General features: G+C 34.7%; 2 protein-coding genes across 9 annotated transcripts; both read left to right on the top strand.

Moving 5' to 3' along the window:
- Positions 1-1,207: 1,207 nt before the first annotated feature.
- Positions 1,208-8,307, top strand: LOC112502141 (RNA polymerase II-associated protein 3). Of its 8 annotated transcripts, none has more exons than XM_025105969.1 (13): positions 1,208-1,326; positions 1,718-1,813; positions 2,329-2,424; positions 2,547-2,720; positions 3,503-3,627; positions 4,092-4,213; positions 4,326-4,408; positions 4,759-4,902; positions 6,121-6,321; positions 7,161-7,255; positions 7,355-7,452; positions 7,702-7,810; positions 8,046-8,307. In XM_025105969.1, exons 1-12 carry the CDS (start codon positions 1,285-1,287, stop codon positions 7,806-7,808), a joined length of 1,383 nt encoding a protein of 460 aa, XP_024961737.1. In that variant the 5' UTR covers positions 1,208-1,284; the 3' UTR covers positions 7,809-7,810; positions 8,046-8,307. The 8 variants fall into 8 exon arrangements, with proteins under 8 accessions (XP_024961737.1, XP_024961736.1, XP_024961735.1 ...); XM_025105968.1 differs by having other exon boundaries at positions 8,025-8,307; XM_025105967.1 differs by having other exon boundaries at positions 7,968-8,307.
- A 3,286-nt stretch (positions 8,308-11,593) lies between these two features.
- LOC112502139 lies at positions 11,594-17,646 on the top strand. Its single transcript, XM_025105964.1, has 18 exons — positions 11,594-11,728; positions 11,953-12,027; positions 12,121-12,236; positions 12,500-12,614; positions 13,018-13,146; positions 13,771-13,943; positions 14,073-14,269; positions 14,374-14,657; positions 14,740-14,880; positions 15,027-15,404; positions 15,635-15,784; positions 15,888-15,966; positions 16,071-16,195; positions 16,281-16,472; positions 16,615-16,743; positions 16,863-16,991; positions 17,302-17,448; positions 17,548-17,646. The coding sequence occupies exons 1-18, from the start codon at positions 11,594-11,596 to the stop codon at positions 17,644-17,646; spliced, it is 2,793 nt and encodes a 930-aa protein (XP_024961732.1).
- The last annotated feature ends 2,640 nt before the right edge of the window (positions 17,647-20,286 follow it).

Here is a 20,286-nt window from a genome sequence, read left to right as displayed (position 1 = left end):
TCAGTAGACGGAAACTTTATTCGCATACCTGATGACATGACCATTCCTTACACAAGTAAAAATGAGTCGAAGGATGCTTTGATTGATGCAATCTTTCCTTCTCTTCAAAGCTGTGAGACTGCTTCAGATTATATCATTTCGAGGGCGATACTAACAACTAAAAATGAGCATGTCGACGAGATTAATGATCAGTTGATTGAAAATTTCTGTGGAGAGGAAAAAATTTACTATAGTTTTGATGAAGTAGAAGATGAGAAGAATAACTTATATCCGATGGAGTTCTTAAACTCACTGACTGTTAGCGGTTTGCCTCCTCATTACCTTCGGCTTAAAATTGGATGTCCAATAATACTATTGCGGAATATCGACCCCTCAAATGGATTGTGTAACGACACGAGGTTGATATGTAGAGGTTTTCAGCAGAATGCTATCGATGCAGAAATAGCTGTTGGCCAACATGCTGGTAAGAGGGTATTTTTATCAAGAATTCCTCTATGTCCGTCTGAAGATGATATGTTTCCCTTTAAATTAAAGAGAAAACAATTTCCGTTCGACTTTGTTTTGCCATGACAATCAATAAAGCTCAAGGACAGACAATTCCGGTGGTAGGTGTTTATCTACCGGAATCGGTATTCTCGCACGGCCAACTTTACGTGGCATTGTCCAGGGACATCACGTGGCAATACGAAGGTATTAGTGAAACCTACCAAAAAGTTCAACCAGGAAGGAGTCTACACATCAAATGTAGTGTATCAAGAAGTTTTGAATGATGATTGTGTATGACAAAAACATGATTCTAATTTCTATTTTTTGAATGAGAAATTGCATTAATTTTTCATTTTCGGATTTTGATACAGATGTGAACCACCAACTATTTGAAAGATATTTTGCAAAAAAATGATATTTAAAATTTGAATATATATCCTGATAGAACCTTTACATCCTGCCGCATTACGTAAGAAGTTGAATACATATAAATTGATAGAACTTTTTACATCTTTTCAAATATATATCCTGATAGAACCAAATATAAATTTTTATCCGTAATTGATATGCCCATTTACATCTTCTCAAAATTTCACATCCCGCTGCATTGCGTGGGTATACAAATAGTTTTAAATATAATTTTTTTGATAGGAAAGTTGAAATCAATTTTTTTTTAAGTTTTAATTTTTGGTTCTCCACCTTTAACCCCACAGCTGGTAAACCCCTTTCTTCGTCGTCCGAAGAAGACTTCACGCCAGAAACTTCGAGAAGTTCCAGTAGACCGAACAGACTCTCTCCATGGCTAGGGTTCCGAGCAAGCATGAGCGCGATCATCACCTGGTAAACCTTACGCTTCGCTTCTTCTTCTTCTTCTTCTTCTTCTTCTTCTTCTTCTGTTTTACCAGAAATTTTGAAAATCAGGGCCTATTGTTCAAGAAATTTGAACTAAGTTCATGTTGTTTTGTGACCTTCATACATAGTTATAGAGCAGTGAAAGGAAAAAAAAACAACTTGGCTTTGAATTGAAACTATGCTCCAACTTTTGTTGTTATTCTTTAGTCGTTTTGCTCCTTACGGTTTTTGGATTCTCCTGCTAAATTCCATCCTTGCGTTAGGTCTTTAGCTTAAATTCATGTTATTGCATCATTGTTAGGTCATTTAGAATACCCTGTTCCCTCAATGTATCAACAATACGATTTTTGTAATTTGCATAGCTTGCTTGTTCTACCAGGATTTCGAGGGATTTTTGAATAACTTGCAGGATTGGGAACTTTCACTCAAGGATAAAGACAAGAAGCTGAAATCACAATCAGACATGGGGAAGATGGTAACTTGGACAAACTTTCATGTTGAATATTTGGTTCGTTGCCATATTGTTTATGTTAGTGTCTTACATGTCATAGTTCTGGTGGGCGGTGTCTTCTTCCTTGATATTGATACTGTTCAACTGTTTGAAGTATTTATGGAGATTTTACTAATTCAGCTTTATGTAGATACTGGGCTTTTTCATAGCCATGACATTAAACTTACTGTTGATGCTTTTGATATAGAACAAAAAGTGGGCATCTAATACCATTAGGTTCCACTTGCTTAGCATCGCAAAAGTATGCTGTTTGTCAGGCCCTCCTTTGCCATTGATTTTCCAGTCGCCTTGTCCTGGAGTCTTTTTTTAATGAATCATGATTGAAGTGTTAATAGTTTTGTGGTTGATTCGTAGTGGATTGCCAAAAACAATTCATCCACAACTTGCAATATTTTTATCCGTTTGGAGTTTATGAATACCCTCAGTTGTTTATTTTGCCAACATGATTTATGTCTTGGGACTTGCTATTAATTTATTAGGAACCTTCAATGCTGAATGCTGTTAGTAATTCGTCCAACCTTGGAGTTAATGGAAGATCACATGAATCAAAAGAGCCTGGAAGCGGAAATTCAAAGGTAAGCGGATTGGATAGTTATTGACTCATTGTAAAACCTGCAAGAAGCTAGTTTAGATGTTTTGGGAGTGAATAAAGTATATTTGAATATTTCAAAGGTTACTAACTTGATATACGTTTCAGAAGATTGGAGCAGTTGGTGTGGATAAAAGACAAATGGTTAAAACTTCATCTGTAAATCACTCTAGTACTGCCAGAGAAGAGGATTACCTGAAAAAATATGATGCAGTTAGCCGTTTATCCAGTGGCTTCATGAGAGATGACAGTTCTGTAGATGCTAATTCAGAGAAAGAGTTGGTATGAATTGTAGTTGTGGAAAATTTACCTTCTCAATCTTACGACAATGTTGATATGACAGAACATACTTTATGTTTTCTAGAGTAAATTACAATGATGATCCTTCAACCTGCAGTCCCAGTCATTTTACTTCTAGTTTAAGTGATTATCACTTTCAGTCCCGCCTGATGGATCTTTAGCCTGTTTTTGCTGATTGACCAACTTAATTGCACTGTGAAAAACCTATTCTGAGCAAGTTCTTCTGAAGAACCTGGGCCATTTTGGGAATCAACTTGGTTGAGGTACATTACCTGGATTTTGAAATTTTCAAACCCCATGCGTTACAGGCGGTGGTCGGATGTATGGTGCCACCATATGGTGGTGACAGTAACAGTTGACATTATTACTGTTGCAGGGTTGGACGTGAGTATTTTTATAAATAATTCTTTACCCTCAAAGCATAGAAACAGTTGGCTTTGAACATGAAGAGGAGGGAGGAGAAGGGGTTAGCGGGAAAAAAGGAGGGGGAAATGTTAGTGGGGGAAAAGGCAGGAAGTTGGGTGCTGGGTTTTAGCACTTGGAACATAATTTGTTTTGATTCCTCAAGAAATTTTGCACGTGACTAATTTAATGGAAACTAATGGATATATCAGGTTTGACAAAGGTGTTAAATCACTTTTTTCTTTTTGGATTAATGCAAATTAAGAAATAGAATGACTGAAACTGCAGCTAGTAGAATAGTTAGGGGGCAGTTTTTGTAATTATTGTTCTTTTTTGCTAAGTCTCTTTGTATTGTTTCACAGGGTAACGAGTTCTTCAAGCAGAGAAAATATAAAGAAGCAATTGACTGCTATTCCAGGAGTCTTGCACTATCGCCAACTGCAGTAGCTTATGCAAACAGGGCAATGGCTTATCTTAAACTTAAGAGGCAAGTTTTTTGTTCTTCTACATCTTATGTCCTTGATATAATATTTTTTATTTGACAAGACTTATTTAAAATAGAGGTACTGGAGCTTCAGATTTCTAGTCATTAAATAAATGCCACCGAACTTAGCCTAACAACAGTGCCTTCACTACTATAAGTCTTGTTGGGTGTTGGCATTCATAGAATTAATTCTGTACTTCATACATCAAAAGTAGGCATGTTACTTCTAAGGTGGCTTTTTCATTTATTCACCTTGGCCAAAAAAGCAAGTTTTCACTTTTCAACATCTAGCTGGATTACCATGAAAGCATGAAAGAATTTCAACAAGTAATTCAACTACACAACAACAGATACATGCCTGAAATTTGCATATCATCCATGTAATTGAAATCCTTCAAACATTGGATATTAATAAATACTTTATTCTACATTTTTTTATTTCTGTCCCCTTATTTTCAATTCATTAGATTCCAGGAAGCCGAGGACGATTGTACAGAAGCCTTAAACTTAGATGATCGTTACATTAAAGCGTACTCAAGACGTTCAACGGCTAGAAAAGAACTCGGTAAACTTAAAGATTCCAAGGAAGGTATGTTTAATACCTTAAATACCTTCGTATGTATGTTTTACTGAATATTTTACTGAATATTTTACACATAACCTTTCATAAGTCAAGTTATATTGATTTTCGAAAACTACAGATGCAGACTTTGCTTTGAGGTTGGAGCCACAGAACCAAGAAATTAAAAGGCAGTATGCAGATGCAAAATCTTTGTATGACAATGTATAAATTCTACAAAGTGTACATGTTATGGTTGTTTTGTCATTGAAATCTATCGTTACTTAAGCTGTTAAGCATGATATTTCCAGATACTAATCTCAAATAGTTACTTTGCTTTTTCTTGTGCTCTTCTGGAGAAGAATGTTGGTGTTACTTTTAACCATAAAATTATGGATCTAACAATATTGAGAATGGGATGTTAGAAGACAAGAAAGAAAGTCATGGTTTTCTTTCATTGACTGCTTGCTTTTTACTAATTTTAGTTAACGTCTTCAAACGTCTTTGTGCTTAATTGTTTGCTTTCTGCTTCCTTCTTGTTCTGTTGTCCGTAAACAATGTGTTCAAATTTTCAGGAACTTCTTAAGAAGGCATCTGCGTCGCTAAAAGGACCAACACAACAGGTGCAAAAGGAAGTGAAGCTGGATAATGTTCCACGATCTATGCCAAAAATTTCTGAAACAACGAGAGTTGCTGCACCTAAAACAGAGAGCATGGAGGTATACCTGATAAAACTGGGCTTCCTATTTATTTGCTTGATGTACATGTTCCTAATATGGGTATATATATGTGTGTGTCTGTATCTAATGTTGGAAGAAATGGTAATCAGCTTATGTGCCTTCAAAAGGCACCATTGTCAAATTTCCTAACAGATGTGATTGTGTTACTGTATTTTTTTCTTTCTATTCTTTCCTTCTGTTGATTGTTATGGGGTGATACTCAAACATACGGCAATCCAGGAGGAAGGGACTTTACCACTAGCTCCACTACAATATCACTGTGTTCCCTTGCTTTGCTGCAGTCTCTTGAGGTTATGTTGAGCAGTATGAAAAGGAAAGGTGTAGTCAAGAGCTCCTTGTGCTATGGCCTGTCAAGAATTATAATGAATTTTCAAATGTGGGAGGAGAATAGAGGAAAGTCCATCATTATGTTTCTATTTTGCAAGTAGGTTGCATGTCTAAGAGAGAAGGGAATGGCACCACATGCACTACAAAATAAACCAGATAAGAATGCTATGTGCTTTGTGAGTACAAAATTAACATGATACGACAAACACCACCTAAATGTTATATAGCTCAAGCTCCCTAGTGCTAGTCATGATGCATAAACATTTGCGTAAGGATGCACTTGTGTATCAGTATAACTGTATATTATGATTCGTCTTTGTTAATGTAGCTGAGGTTTAGGGTGCATTGGTTTCAATGCTAAACCGTTTTCTAGAATATGATACACTTGCATGTACATATTTGTGTGCGTATTCTTGCCATTCCAAAGGGAGTACTTTCTTCCCAGTCTGAATGCCACATGTGCTTGGGCGCATAGTTTGATGAAAGTTATTGATTATTAGTCAAGTGCGCATAGTTTGATGGAAGTGAGTGATTATTAGTCAAGTGTTCAAAATATCACTCTGCAGCGAAGTACATGAATCTTGGAACTAATACTGGTGCTGCAAATATTTTGTAAATGATTGCTAACAGGCAAAGAGGTACATTTGAATGACTGCGTCTAAAAGGGAACTGTTGCAATTTTGCACATTCACATTTTTTTATAGCATTTATTTTGGGATAGCAGGAAAACTGTTAAGGTTTGGATGTTTGCATATGGTTCTTGTGTCATGTTCCTTCCAGTACTTCATGAGATATATGATACACTGAGTTTTATTTATAGTCCACTATGTGAGTAGTACAACTCTATTATATAGTCCTAACAGAATTCAGCCTTTTATATCTTCTCAGAAAAATCACAATATTGCCAAGAAAGAGTTAAAAGAATCAGTCCAACAGCTTGCTGCTCGAGCAGCTTCTCTTGCCACTGCTGAAGCTGCAAAAAACATTGTCCCTCCAACTTCGGCTTATCAGTTCGAGGTTTCATGGCGAGGATTCTCTGGTGATCGTACTCTACAGACTCGTCTGTTAAAGGTATTTGTGAATTTTCATCATTTTACACCTCAAACATCACCTATCCTCACATCACCTACAGATTTGACATAGATACTAGTCCTATAAGTTGTATGTCAGGATATGCTCCTAGAGTCCTAGGTCCATTGCTCAGCTGTCTGCTTCCCTGTAACCACTAGATCTACCCCCATCCAAATTTAAATGTGACGGCTAAGGGGTTCACACTGAAGTCCAGAAGTAAATATCTTAAAGTTGTCTACACGTATAAAAGCTATTATTTGAATTTTTTTTTCTAATTTGAGAAATAAGCAAACTTGACAAGATTCTTCCTGAGTCAATGATCAATCCATAGAGATCTCAAATAAACATACTGCCAAAAACAAAGTGAAATTACAGTTTTGGACCCTTATATTGGTTCTAACATGGGCGAGTTTTTTGAGTTTTAGCTGATTACCGATTAGAATAAGCTGGAAAATTTTGACTATGCATCAATGATTCATATTTGGGACCACACATGGTTCATTTTGAACTAATCTTATATTTTGGATCCAGAAGGAATTTCAACTTAAAGCATTTGGAACCACAAGATCACATAACTTGTTAGTATTGTTTCTTTTTGTACAGCACGTCAGTTCCTAGTTCCTACTGTGGCGCATCATACATGTATTTATTGCTTAGCTGTGGACCTGATAGCATATTCCATCTATTGCTTGGGGAACTTGTGTTTTTCTGAATCATCTCAAGCGAGAAGCATGATTTTTATCGTCCCTTTCTAATTTTCTACTTTTCCTAGTTTCTTCATCTTATTTTCTATTATGTTGTACTTGATCTTTTTCTTTCTTTCTTTCTTGCCTAAATAGGCCACAAATCCTGTTGCATTACCAGAGATATTCAAAAATGCCTTGTCTGCACCTCTCTTAATTGATGTTATTAGGTGCATTGCCACCTTTTTCAGGCAAGTAGCTTAATTTACATATGCTGTCTTAGAAAGGAGTGTCTCGTGTCCCGTATTTGCTGAACAAAATTAATGTCTTATTGATTTGCTGCTTGACAGTGACGATATTGACCTGGCTGTCAAATACTTAGAAAATCTGCCCAAGGTGTCGAGATTCAATATGATCATCATGTGTCTTCCACCCGCAGACAAATCTGGTATGTTGGTACAGTCAGTATTTTGAATACTTGCTAAAAGTGAGCCATCAAGTGATGGGAAATAACATAGGGCTCAGCTCACCATGCTTTGGGGCTGCTTGTACATCGACAACCAGTTGGTTCCTAATGCGTTCATGATGTCATAATTTTATATTTTCAGCTTCTTTTCATTAGTCGATTCAATTGTAGTAGTTGTTGTAGGCAACATGGAATCTGTTATGACATTTTTTTTTCTGTATTTCTTGATAGATCTGCAAAGAATTTGGGATGAAGTCTTTTGTAACAAGGAAGTTGCAGCAGATTATGTTGAGATTCTTCAACAGCTGTGCCCAAAATACTGCATTATTAAGCAATAGAGGTAAACACAAGTCTTATATGTAGACAAGTTATCTTCCAGATTTTACCATGAGCGCTAGTGTCGAGATATGACAATGATTCAATCGGACTATGAAGTTTTCTTTCTTAATTTTGTGATCCCGATAGAATGACACAGATCATACTGCTTTTGCTGACAGAAATCTCGTTCTTCACACTGTTCAATCCTATTAATGATATAAGCTGTTTATATTCACTTGAGCTCGGTTTGTGACCAGAAATGTCGGCCCAAGTTGGAGTCTGGTTCGATAATTGAAGCTTACTTGTGTTTGATGCTGTCTGATTGAAGGCACACTGTCGGGTTTCTTTTGAAATCGGTTGGACTTGCGTCGATGTACAATTGTTTTTGAAATCGGCTGAAATTACTAATCGTTCTCCAATATGGTTTTTGTTGAACTCCTTATATATTATTCTTTGTTTTTTTTAAGGTTGGATATAGAGGCGGAGTCATTTTAATTGATAACCACCATTTCGTTCTTCCGTTGTGGTGTACAAAATTATAGGGTCGTGAAAGGTGATATCGTGTCATTTTGTTTCGTACGATCGTATATACTTTGAAACTGACACAAGTTTCTCTTGAGACTTGGTTTACATGTCTTTTCTCTCACCCCGGATACGGGTCAAATCTTGTTTTTACCACTTTCCTTGTTTTTACCTTTTAATTTCAGATTTATAATGTTTTTAAATTTTTTTGTAATAAAAGACTTGGACATAAAATCTCATATATGGAAAACCAACGAACTAACCGATAAACCAAAGATTATTTGGAAAAAATATCTTTATCTTTGTTTCTTATAGTCTAATGGTGTCATGTTCGTATTTAATTAGACTCATTAACCATTTGAGATAGATGATAATTCTTCGTATTCCGTCCACATGCTTTAATTTTGAATGAAAATCATATTAAAGCGATTTGATTTAGTAATATCAAACATATTGCTTATAAACATTCAAAAATTCAAAATATAATTCATCGAATTAAATATACCTGTATACCGATTTGTATTCGAAACACAATTGATCATATAGCATCAGTTTTTCATACAACTTGCTTTTAAAGTGATGGGAAAATTGTACCCAAATGGAACCAACTTTCACCTGATTTCTATTTTGGGGAACCAACTTTCAAAATCGTCATTTTGGAGAACCAAATTTCACTTGATTTTTATTTTGGGGAACCAACTTTCACCTGATTCCTATTTTGGGGAACCAACTTTCAAAATCGTCATTTTGGGGAACCAACTTGGACATGATCCTATTTTGGGGAACCAACTTTCAAAATCGTCATTTTGGGGAACCAACTTGCATCTGATTCCTATTTTGGGAAACCAACTTGCAAAATAATTATAGAAAAATAACTAAAATTCATTTCTTTTCAAAAATTAATGCAATAAAATCTATTTTTCATTTCAAATCTCGTTTTTTTAAATTCAGATATCAAATTGAAGATTTTTCGAAAAAATCCAAATTACCACGATAAAAATTGTTTTTTACTAATGCAATAAAAAAATCAATTTAATAGAAAAAAATTAATTGATGTAATAAAAAATAAATATTAAATATCACATTCAAGATTTTTATATCTAACCAATCTGTGTCAATATTAAAGTTTAAATCAAATTTGGCAAATCCAACCAAAAGTTTGATGGAGACCCTTAAATTATCTGTTACCTGTTCAACAGATCAATCAGACCCTTAAATAAACAAAAAGTTCGATAGAGACCCCTAAATGACGATTTTAAAAGTTGGTTCCCCAAAATAGGAATCAAGTGAAAGTTGGTTCCATTTTGGTGTAATTTTCCCATTTTTCTATAATTATTTTGCAAGTTGGTTCCCTAAAATAAGAATTAGGTGCAAGTTGGTTCCTCAAAATGACGATTTTGAAAGTTGGTTCCCCAAAATAGGAATCAGGTGCAAGTTGGTTCCTCAAAATGACGATTTTGAAAGTTGGTTCCCCAAAATAGGAATCAGGTGAAAGTTGGTTCCCCAAAATGACGATTTTGAAAGTTCGTTCCCTAAAATAGGAATCATGTGAAAGTTGGTTCCATTTTGATGCAATTTTCCCTAAAGTGATTATCTATACTATATATAAAGTATTTGATAAAAACTCTAAAAAACATTTTTTTGTGCATAAAGTATATAAAGTATTGTTTATTGATGCATATTACTTAAATTTAAGATTACAAGTAAATTTTGCTTAAGTACAACTTGTTAAAGCTTCATTTTTGAATTTGTGTAACTAATTATATATATATATATATATATATATATATAATCAAATACGAAATAGACATCTCATTTTGAATATAAAAAATCCAAAAATATAATTAAGATAATCATTAGTTATAATAAAATACTTAATTATTATATTTATAAAAATTATAATATTAAATGATAATAAACTACTTCATTGTTAAATCTAAATTAAATTATAAATAAAATATTGAATTAAAGAAATTACACAAAAAATCAGAACTTTAAATAGTAAATTTGATATTAATAAACCACAAGGGTGGTGCTTGATTGGTTTGAGCTTGAGCTCCAAAGGTCAAAAGTGCCCGAAGGTCCAAGGTTCGAATCTAAGGAGAAATAAAAAAATCCGCTTGTGACCACAGAGGTTCAAATGCGGTGACTCCGAGCTATCCGCGAAACGGGTGGTCGTCCTGGGATTAGTTGACTCGCATAGCGGGTTGGATATCCAGGTTAATAAAAAAAATTGATATTAATATCGATATTTTTTTTTCTAAATTTTTGTGATATATTTAAATTTATATTTTATTCAAAAATAAAAACATTATCGTTTTCTCAAAACCACTAAAAACCGTATTATATCGACATAGATAAATAATAAAACAAAACATTAGAATTAAGATATATATCTCACTATATTATGCGAGCATCATTCTAGTTATAATTAAAAAAATAAAAATAAAAGATATATGATTAAAAAAATTAGATTCACTAAAATTAAAAATAATTAAGATCATCAATTAAAATGACGAGGAAATATTATGATTTTAATTTTTTTATTACTTTAAAATCAAAATAATTAAATTAAGGGAAAAAAAAATCAGAATAATTGTAGACGCACATCCAAACACCAACTGCATGGAAGACGTGCTGTGCTGTGGAATCGTTTTGAAAACGTTAATGGCTTCTTGCAGTGAGCATAAGAAAAGGTTGAAGTTCAAATAAGAAGAAAAGTATTTACTCTCTCTATCTTCTCTCAACTCCACTCCTCTCTCAATTTCGTTGTGGGTAATCTGCAGCTCTCTTTTTGTCCCAATCAATGTTGTGGGTTTTGTACTTCATTTTACTTACATTCACAAACTACTCAGTCGTTGTGCGATGATCCTGTAATTTGTGATATGGGGTTTTCTGTTCTCATGCTTCTGGGTTGTTTGCAATTAATGTCTACTTTCCGATGATTTCTGTTTCAAAACAATAGTGGCATTTAGTGTAGAAATGCTTAAGACGGTGTAATTACATCCTTAATCTTCATGATTTTCGGTTCGAATTCTGGAATGGGTGAATATGTTCTTTAACGTTGTTCAACTTTTCTACCTTTCCTTGTATATTAGGTTTCGAATTTTCAAATTTTTGCTGATTCTCTCTCTCTTTCTCTGGAAACTGCATCTTGGGTCTATGAAGTTTTTGCGATTAAATTTCAGTTGTTTACCTCAAGGATAATTAGTTTCATTGCCATTATTCATGATTGATTTGGACTTTGGAGGAAGTTAACGTTCTAAACTAAATTTGTAGGAAAATGGGCATAATTTCGAGGAAAATACTCCCAGCTTGTGCAAACATGTGTGTCTGTTGTCCGGCTCTGAGGTCACGGTCTAGGCTACCTGTGAAGCGATACAAGAAACTGCTAGCAGACATTTTTCCAAAATCAGCTGTTAGTATACATTTATGATGGTTATGGTTCTTAGTGCCATTGTATTTTCAACTATATTAGAAGCATTTTGGTCTTCCAATTGGGTATCCAGATATGTTTTGTTATATGTATCCAAGTTCATAACTGTACTCGCAATTTGATGTTAAGGATACGAGGACATGGGTTCATGTATAAAGTCTATGTTCCCTCATTTTCAGTAGAATGAAGTCCTACTTTCTATGCAGGATGGCTCTCCAAATGAACGGAAAATTGCAAAATTATGTGCATATGCTGCTAAAAACCCTTTCCGTACCCCCAGAGTTTGTGATTGCATTGTTCTTTTTCTCATCTTAGCTAGTAGGTGATTTTTAAATTTGAATGGGATTTCTAATGTATTATGGGAAACTATATAGATTGCAAATTATCTTGAAGAAAGATGCTACAAGGAGCTGCGAAACCGTCATATCAAAATGGTTATTGTTATCACAGAGGTGTATAATAAGTTGCTCTGCACATGCAAAGAGCAAATGTAAGTTGTTTTTCTGTTCCCTTTACTTCCACCTAACCTTTTTTGGCTCATTTCCGAAATGGGTTTCAATTCTATGTGATAATTAGTTTGGGGTGGTCATATTGAACTGTTTACATAAGGATGAAGGCCCAGCATTCAAATTTGTGGCAACATTCTTGACATATGTTTTACTTATGCTGGTTTTTCTTTCTTCTGAAGTTAATGTTGAAACAATTAATGGAAGTTAGTATGAGAATAACACTGCTGTTTTTACTGAATTTCAGGGCATGTTTCGCTACAAACCTTCTGAATGTTTGTATTGCACTTCTGGATGACAATAAACGAGATACGGTCCGTATAATTGGATGTCAGACCCTAACTAGATTCATCTATAATCAGGTAACCTACGGGCTTTCATTTTCATTTCAGAAATCATTATCAGAGTTTTAGGTGACTAGTTGCTGATGACTATTATGGTATCTTTCATATTCAAGATGAACATAGCTTTTTGTTATACAAATTCAGAATCAAATATATTTTCTTGACCGCTAATAGTAGAATCCAGAATCAAATATACGTTCTATCAGGTTAGGTTGTATTACTATTGTCATAGTTATTTCATTAGAAGAACAGTTGTATGGTGACTACAACTACCAACACTCAAAAGCCCAAAATAGAGAAATTGACAATTGAATCATTCTATTGTAAACTAAACATGCTAAAAGTATATTATCTGCGTTCTTTTCTTGCTATAACGGTTATCATGTACACATATATTCTTACTTTTGGATGTTATTAACAGGTGGATGGAAGTTATGCGTATGACCTGGAAAACTTAGCTCCAAAAATTTTTGTGCTAGCCCACAAAACTCAGGAAGGAGATGAGAAAATCCACTTAAGGGCAGCAAGCTTGCAATGCCTTTCAGCCATGGTATAAGCTAATTGAAACAATAATGAATTGAATAGTTCTTTCTCATAAGCATTTGATTAGACTAGTCAATACATACAGGAGATTACAAGAGACATAAAGGAAACTAAATCAAGAAAAATCAGGAAATATGACAGCCAAATCCCTCAATTTAAGGGATTCTAACTAATTCTCTTATTCTAAGTTGTTCTAAATATCTACACTTCGACAACCCCCCCTCAAGCGGAGGAATAGATGTCTTCCATTTCCGACTTGAATATAAGATCATGAAAACTCGAACTTTTCAGGCCTTTTGTTAAATCATCAGCTAGTTCACATTTTGATGGCACATAACACATGCACACTAATCTTTTCTTTAATGAAATATGTATCAATTTCAATACGCTAGAGCTTCATAATGACCTTCCCATTGGACATGTAAACCATCCTTAATAATCTTCACCATAGTAGTTCACACTTCACACAGAATACCCCTAACTTCTGAATGCCACCATTTTGTTATCATGCAGGTTTGGTTTATGACAGAGTTCTCACATATCTTTGTTGATTTTAGTGAGGTTTGTCTATTTCTGCCACTTTACTTGTATGTTTATTAATTCTTCTAATTATTGTTGTTACGGGATGCAGATTGTACATGTCACTTTAGAAAACTATGAGCCAGATAGACTCGATGAAGCAAATCATAACTGGGTCCATGAAGTGGTTAGATGTGAAGGGAGGGATGTTGGCAGTGAAATAAGTTCTAGCTACATGATTGCTAGGCCACGTAAAGAAAAGAAAGATCCTTCCCTTTTAACCAGGTCATGATCATTACGTGACGGAGATTAAAAAAGTTTTACCTCAATTATATGCACTCATGGGATCTCTTAATGGCTTACATGTGCATGAATCTATTATCGTCTTAAGTTGTTTCTTGGCATCCATTACAGAGAAGAGATTGTGATGCCGAAAGTTTGGGCTCAAGTATGCATTCAAAGAATGGTAGAACTGGCTAGAGAAAGTACAACCATGCGACGAGTCTTGGATCCAATGTTTGTCTATTTTGATACTAACCGACAGTGGGTTCCACTTCATGGATTAGGTTTTGTGGTTCTATCTGATGTGGCTTACTTTGTGGAGAGTCCAGGTAACCATCTGCATTGCTCTGGTCAATTGCAGTCTGTACTTGTGGTTGCTACATTGTGGAATATCAAATCTTCTATGTTTTGCAATTATTCATTCTGATGTCAGGAAATCAGCAGTTGATATTAGCCTCTCTTGTTCACCATTTGGACCACAAAAATGTTTCACATGATCCCCAAGTTAAATCATACATCATGCAGACTGTTACAGCTCTGGCTCGACAAGTCAGGTCTGAAGTTGCACTCACAGATATTGGATACATTAGTGACCTTTGCAGGCATTTGAAGAAAAGCCTTCAAGCAACTGTTGAATCAGTCAAAGAACGGGAGCTTAACTTGAATACATCACTCCAGTCTTCGGTTGAAGATTGCTTACTCGAACTTGTGAGAGGGGTATGGTTGGTCTGTAATAAATTATTACCAAAACTATACTTTCTTTTGGATTCTAACTTAGATGTTTATATATTTTTGTTAGATCGCTAATGCACGGCCTCTGTTTGATAAGATGGCTATGACACTTGAGAAACTGCCTACCGGAGGAGTTGTTGCCTGGGCAATTACTGGATCGATGATTATCCTTGCCCATATGATCGTGGTATCTTCGAATTCACTGCAGGTGAGATGCTTTCTATGTAAAATGGTTTGGAGCAGATATAATAGTGACATAATTATAAACTAAAAATCAACATAAGTATGTCATGATGGTGGTTCCTATATTGCATTCTCATACTGAAAAATGTTATCGAGCTTTTCTTTTAACAGGTCTTTCCAGAGGGTCTTCATCTTCAGCTATTGAAATTAATGGTGCATCCAGATGTCGAAATACGTTCCGGTGGACATCATATATTTTCGGTTCTTCTCATCCCAAATTCTAAGCATTTAAGACATGATGCCTCTAATCACACAAGATGGAGGTCGGATGCTGCATCTGTGTTTACCTCAGTTGCATCTCTTCTTGACAAGCTTCAGAAAGAAAATGACGGAACCAGAGCCGGAAAACGTGAATTTCGTACTCTTGAAAAAATTATGAAAAAGGGTAACACAGAGTCCAAGATGAAGCAGGTCAAAAAATCCCCAAATTTTCAGAAATTATGTTCTATCATGGACAAAAATGGCGAAGAAATTACAGTTTCAGATGCAGTAAGCATTTTTTTGATATATTATTTGCATACATTCATACATATGTGAAGAAAATTTGTTGCTAAATTCAAGAAACAAGAGATTTATATAGAGAACAGAATATCCAAAAACTAGGAAACTCTAGCAAGGAGATTCTGTTGTAACAGGACTACTGGAAGTTCTGCAATCGACCGCGTTTAACTGCTTAGATATACATACATCATTACATTGTTGGTTGATGATTGTGACAGGAACCATCTGTTATGAAGTTTAACGAGGATCAAATAACGCAATTGATGTCAACATTCTGGATACAAGCCAATCTTCCTGATAACACACTTTCGAATATTGAAGCTCTAGCTTATTCCTTCTGCTTAACGCTTGCTACTTTGCAGCTTATGGTGAGATGACAGAGAGATGCATAAATACTATTGAAACTATACTTATATTGTTACACGTCTTCTGGGGGTTTGATACCTCACTATCCAACGAATAACATTGCAGAACCCCGATGAGAATCTCGTAGTTCGCATCTTTCAACTTCCCCTATCACTTTGGAAGATATCATTGGATTGCAGCCATGGTATGCCAACTGAACACTGTAGAATTTAAAATATTAAACAGAACTTACTTGCCAATCTAATGATGAAGTGTTAAGAAGCTAATAGAGTTTTTTGTTATTGTCAGAAATGTTGTGTCCGGCCCACCGGAGATCACTTGTTACATTATCAACTGCAATGTTGATGTTTGCTGCAAAGATTTATCGGATTCCTCATATTGCTGATATACTTGAGCCAATACTTTTATCTGATGTGCGCAGTTATTTTCAATCTTGTTTTCGAATGCATGACTGTAATTTTCATTGATAATCATCATGAATTAAATGGTTCAATTCAGGCGGATACCTACTTGGGTATCAGTGACGATTTGCAAGTTTATGTGAAGCCTGAGGCAGATGTAAGAGAATATTGTTCTGGCCATGATAATCAAGTGGCTGCTTGCTTGCTCATTGACTTGCGTAGCAAAATGCACGAATCTTACAAAACCATCATCGAAATTTTAGTCCAGAACTTATCTAACACTACCCAGGTATTGTTGAAGATGTGCTTATCATTTTGTTGTTTTAGGATATATGTTGAAACAGCCACTCTACTCTTGTCCGTATGCATCCCACCCCTCCCAAACCTTGCTTATATTTTGTACTTGTATTTCTTATGTCTGGTTTTATAAGGTGGAAGAAGAGGAGCTACATGTTGAATTATTGGAAACTTTCGCACCTGATGATTCTATACAATCGATACTTCATCTGGATCATGTCTGTAGAGCTTCTCGTTCAAAAGAAGCCCCTTCTCTCAACACGGTAGGCTATTAGATTATTGAACATGTAGGTTGGTTAACAGGAGTTCAATCGCTAGTAATTGGTGTATTTTATCATGCATCATTGGCAACATATCTTAAATGAAGATGCTGTTGTTGCAGGGAAATAGGATAGTTGAGGATGATGCTATGAGTGAATCTTCTGTTTCAGATCTTTCCCAATTTGTATCGACAACTCCTACACCAAACTCCATGTCTCATGTTATTAGCATCCGACAGCTTCTCGAATCAGTAATTCGTCTTCTCTTCTCTATCTGATCATATACTGGAACACTTTTCTCCTCGATATATGTTGGAGCCCCCTTCTAGGAGAGTAATCTGATGCGATGGGGTTCAACGTATGTCACATGATATCAGAGCTGGTCTCTACATTTGAGATATGGACTCATGCACTCTAGGACATCTGCTCGGCTAACCTCTATTGGAGGGGTCATGTTAGAGTCCCACATGGACACTTTCTCCTCAATATATATATGTTGGAACCAGAATTCTTTTCTTAAAAGGCTCTTTCCACCTATCTCACATAACAACACCTATTCAGGCAATTGAAGTAGCTGGTGAAGTGGCTGGAACATCCATTTCAGTTTCTCCAGTGCCGTTTGATGCCATGGCTGGCCGATGTGAAGCTCTTGGTGCTGATTCAAGAAACAAGATCTCCACCTGCTTTTCTCATCCAAACTTCAAAAAAGTGATTCCAGACCACATTATTTCCTTCGCTTCATCTTTAAAATAGATTGAAAGTCATTCGTTAACTTTGTTTTATGTGGGGATACATACATATATACAGGGTGATGAAGACGCAGAAATTTTTGGCGCAAGGACGATGGTCTTGAGGCTGCCTCCTACCAGCTCTTTTGATAACTTTCTCAGAGCAGCTAGATGTTAATAAAATCCATCTTTTGGATCATATCTCTACCAATCCTTTAGTTTAGGAGTTGGTAGTATCTTTAGCAATGTTCAAACCAGATACCATACATGGAATACTATCAATTACTCATATATTTTGCTTTATGATTTAGAATAAGATTTGTAATAAAAGTACATGCTCTTCTGAACCAAATCCAATGTTTCTGTTTGGATTCAGATTCAGATTCAGATTCAAATTTAACTGTTAAACCAAATGACATCACTCCCTTTGTCCATTCTGATCTTTCAGCCACATTAATGTTGAGTGTCTTCTTGATCTAATGAGAAACAATGTAATACATTGGATAAGAGTAAACTTGTATTTTTAAGTAATATTTTGACTTTAATCTGTATCGGGTATCATGAAATTTACTCGATGATAATTTAAATTCACGCTAATGATTTAGGCAGATACGATGAACTATAAATATAGAAGTCAGCTACGAACGGGTGGAAACACCCACCAATCAAAATATAGTGGCATAAGCAGCTTATAGGTCAACATAAAAACCTTAGGCATGACATGAGATACCAGTAGACTTGTAAAGCAATTTGGTGGTGGTTGGTTGTTGCATTTACGTTGGCAACTCACCACTTTGCCCGTGTTTACTGCTACTTGGTAAACACAATATAATCTACGTACACAACAAGGATTGATGTTGTTGAAGGGGCATGCATTTGTAATGCATCATACATGCATATGTTACATTGTTATAAACTTTTCCTAATCTCATCCCGAACTTGTAACCCTTTTTAGTGGCAGACCCCCACCTCGCCCCCGAAACAAGCTCTCCCACCTTGTGCATGAAAGATTTCGCCAAATGCTTAAAGCCATCAGCAACATTATCAACATCAACCAATTCACCGTCCCCTATCCTGCACATACCCAAATTATATATATATATATATATATATATATATATATATATATATATGAATACCCAAATTATATATATATATGTGATCAACATAAAATTCTTTGAAAAGATATTGCATATTAATTGTTGATTGAGACATTTTAACAAGTTTTTTCAGCTAAGAAAGTTGAAAGTATTTTAACACCATGAAAAAAAACCTTTGATACTTTCTTTTGTTATTTCTATATCTTCTCCAACTGAATTTATATCTATTTCTGTTTGTTCTAGTTCTTTTTTAATTAGAGGGATATTTGGGCAATAAGGAATAAAATAAGGATCATAAAGTATTTGATTTAATCTATATTTATATTTTAGAAGATGCTTTAAATCTTTTCTTAATTCGTCTAAATGATTTTGACTTACTTCTAGGGCTTTCCATTCTTGTTTAATCATTTTTATATGATCTATGTAAAACCCGTGACGTACTTGAATTTTATTACTCATAATTGATTTTTGAAATTATTTAATTCAGATAAAACTTCTGAACGGGTAGGGCTATATCCTTCAGAATCATTTTCTTGATAAATTGGTTTTGGAATATTTGCATTGAAGTCTACATATTTTAAAGATTTAGATTTTGAAATCAAAGGTGTTTTCATATCAACGTTACTGTTTGAACCTGTAGAAAACCTTGCCGGAACAAATGGAAAAGACTCGAAATTAATATCTATTGACCCATCTTCATGTTCAGTAATATTTGAGTGTTGATTAGAACTTTCTATTTGTTTAGGTTGATGAATATTTTGAAGATTCCAGTTGCAAGATTGAGTAATTTCATTCCATTTAAGACGTTCTGGAATTTGAACTTTAGTGTGTAGGGGATTTGATTCAAATATTATGGTTTCATTTCTTGGACTTGCTATCTTAGTCTTTGGCTCGATTGTTGAAGACATAGACTTGTAACAAATTCGATAAATGACTACGACAGCTTTGGTATCTTCTTTGAATTCTAAATTCTTAGTTTTAATTGTTAAAACTAAAGTATCTAGAATATTTGGATCAAATAATCCTACTGAAAATTTGGATAACAATTGAAATAAATTGGACCATTGGAAATATTAGTTTCTGCCATTGCTAATATTGAATTTTGAAAATTAGTATGCCTAGTATCTCTTAGAATTAAGAGGACAGGGGCATCTATGCCTAGTCTAAACAATGGTTTAATTGCTACTTGAACTAATCTAACATGTAAGAATTTATATTTCTTCCTGTGTTGAATTATAGCAGTTTATGATAAAAGGTTAAGATTATCATGATCTTTATTAATTGATAAGGTTTGTTCTGTTGCTTTAATTGAATAACCTTGAGGAAAATCAAAATGACCTATTTTATAAATTGTATTAACATCTTGTTTTGGAATTGTCCAGTTTGATAAACTTTGTTCTATATCACTAATATGAATTTCTGATGAATTTAAATGAAGATCTTGTTCTTCATTGATTTCATCGCCAGAATTATGTCTTCTAGGGAATAAATTCATTATTTTATCTATATTAACTCAATTGTGCTTAGATTTGAGTATTGTTTTTCTAAGAAAATTAGATCTTTCTAATGATCTTTGGGCTATTAGTGGGACCACCTACAGTGGGAACACCCTTGAATGCAGTGGCGGAAGACATCGAAGGAGCAGAACTCGATTCAGGTGTTGATGATTTTCTTTTAAAAAATCTTTCCATTTGATTTGCCTAATTGCCTACAAAATT

This window comes from Cynara cardunculus, unplaced genomic scaffold, assembly GCF_001531365.2.
Source record: "Cynara cardunculus var. scolymus isolate 2C unplaced genomic scaffold, CcrdV1 Un_Scaffold_969, whole genome shotgun sequence".
NCBI classification, from domain to species: domain Eukaryota; kingdom Viridiplantae; phylum Streptophyta; class Magnoliopsida; order Asterales; family Asteraceae; genus Cynara; species Cynara cardunculus.
The sequence above is the reverse complement of the archived record's forward strand: the minus strand, read 5'-3'. Positions and strand labels throughout refer to the sequence as shown.

Excerpts from the sequence above, each read along its gene's own strand:
- LOC112502141 (XM_025105969.1), top strand. The coding sequence starts at position 1,285 with ATGGCTAGGGTTCCGAGCAAGCATGAGCGCGATCATCACCTG. Across the intron at positions 2,425-2,546 it reads CTGGAAGCGGAAATTCAAAG|AAGATTGGAGCAGTTGGTGT; the intron begins GTAAGCGGATTG and ends TATACGTTTCAG. Across the intron at positions 4,214-4,325 it reads ACTTAAAGATTCCAAGGAAG|ATGCAGACTTTGCTTTGAGG; the intron begins GTATGTTTAATA and ends CGAAAACTACAG.
- LOC112502139 (XM_025105964.1), top strand. The coding sequence starts at position 11,594 with ATGGGCATAATTTCGAGGAAAATACTCCCAGCTTGTGCAAACATGTGT. Across the intron at positions 15,785-15,887 it reads TTGCTACTTTGCAGCTTATG|AACCCCGATGAGAATCTCGT; the intron begins GTGAGATGACAG and ends ATAACATTGCAG. Across the intron at positions 15,967-16,070 it reads ATCATTGGATTGCAGCCATG|AAATGTTGTGTCCGGCCCAC; the intron begins GTATGCCAACTG and ends TGTTATTGTCAG.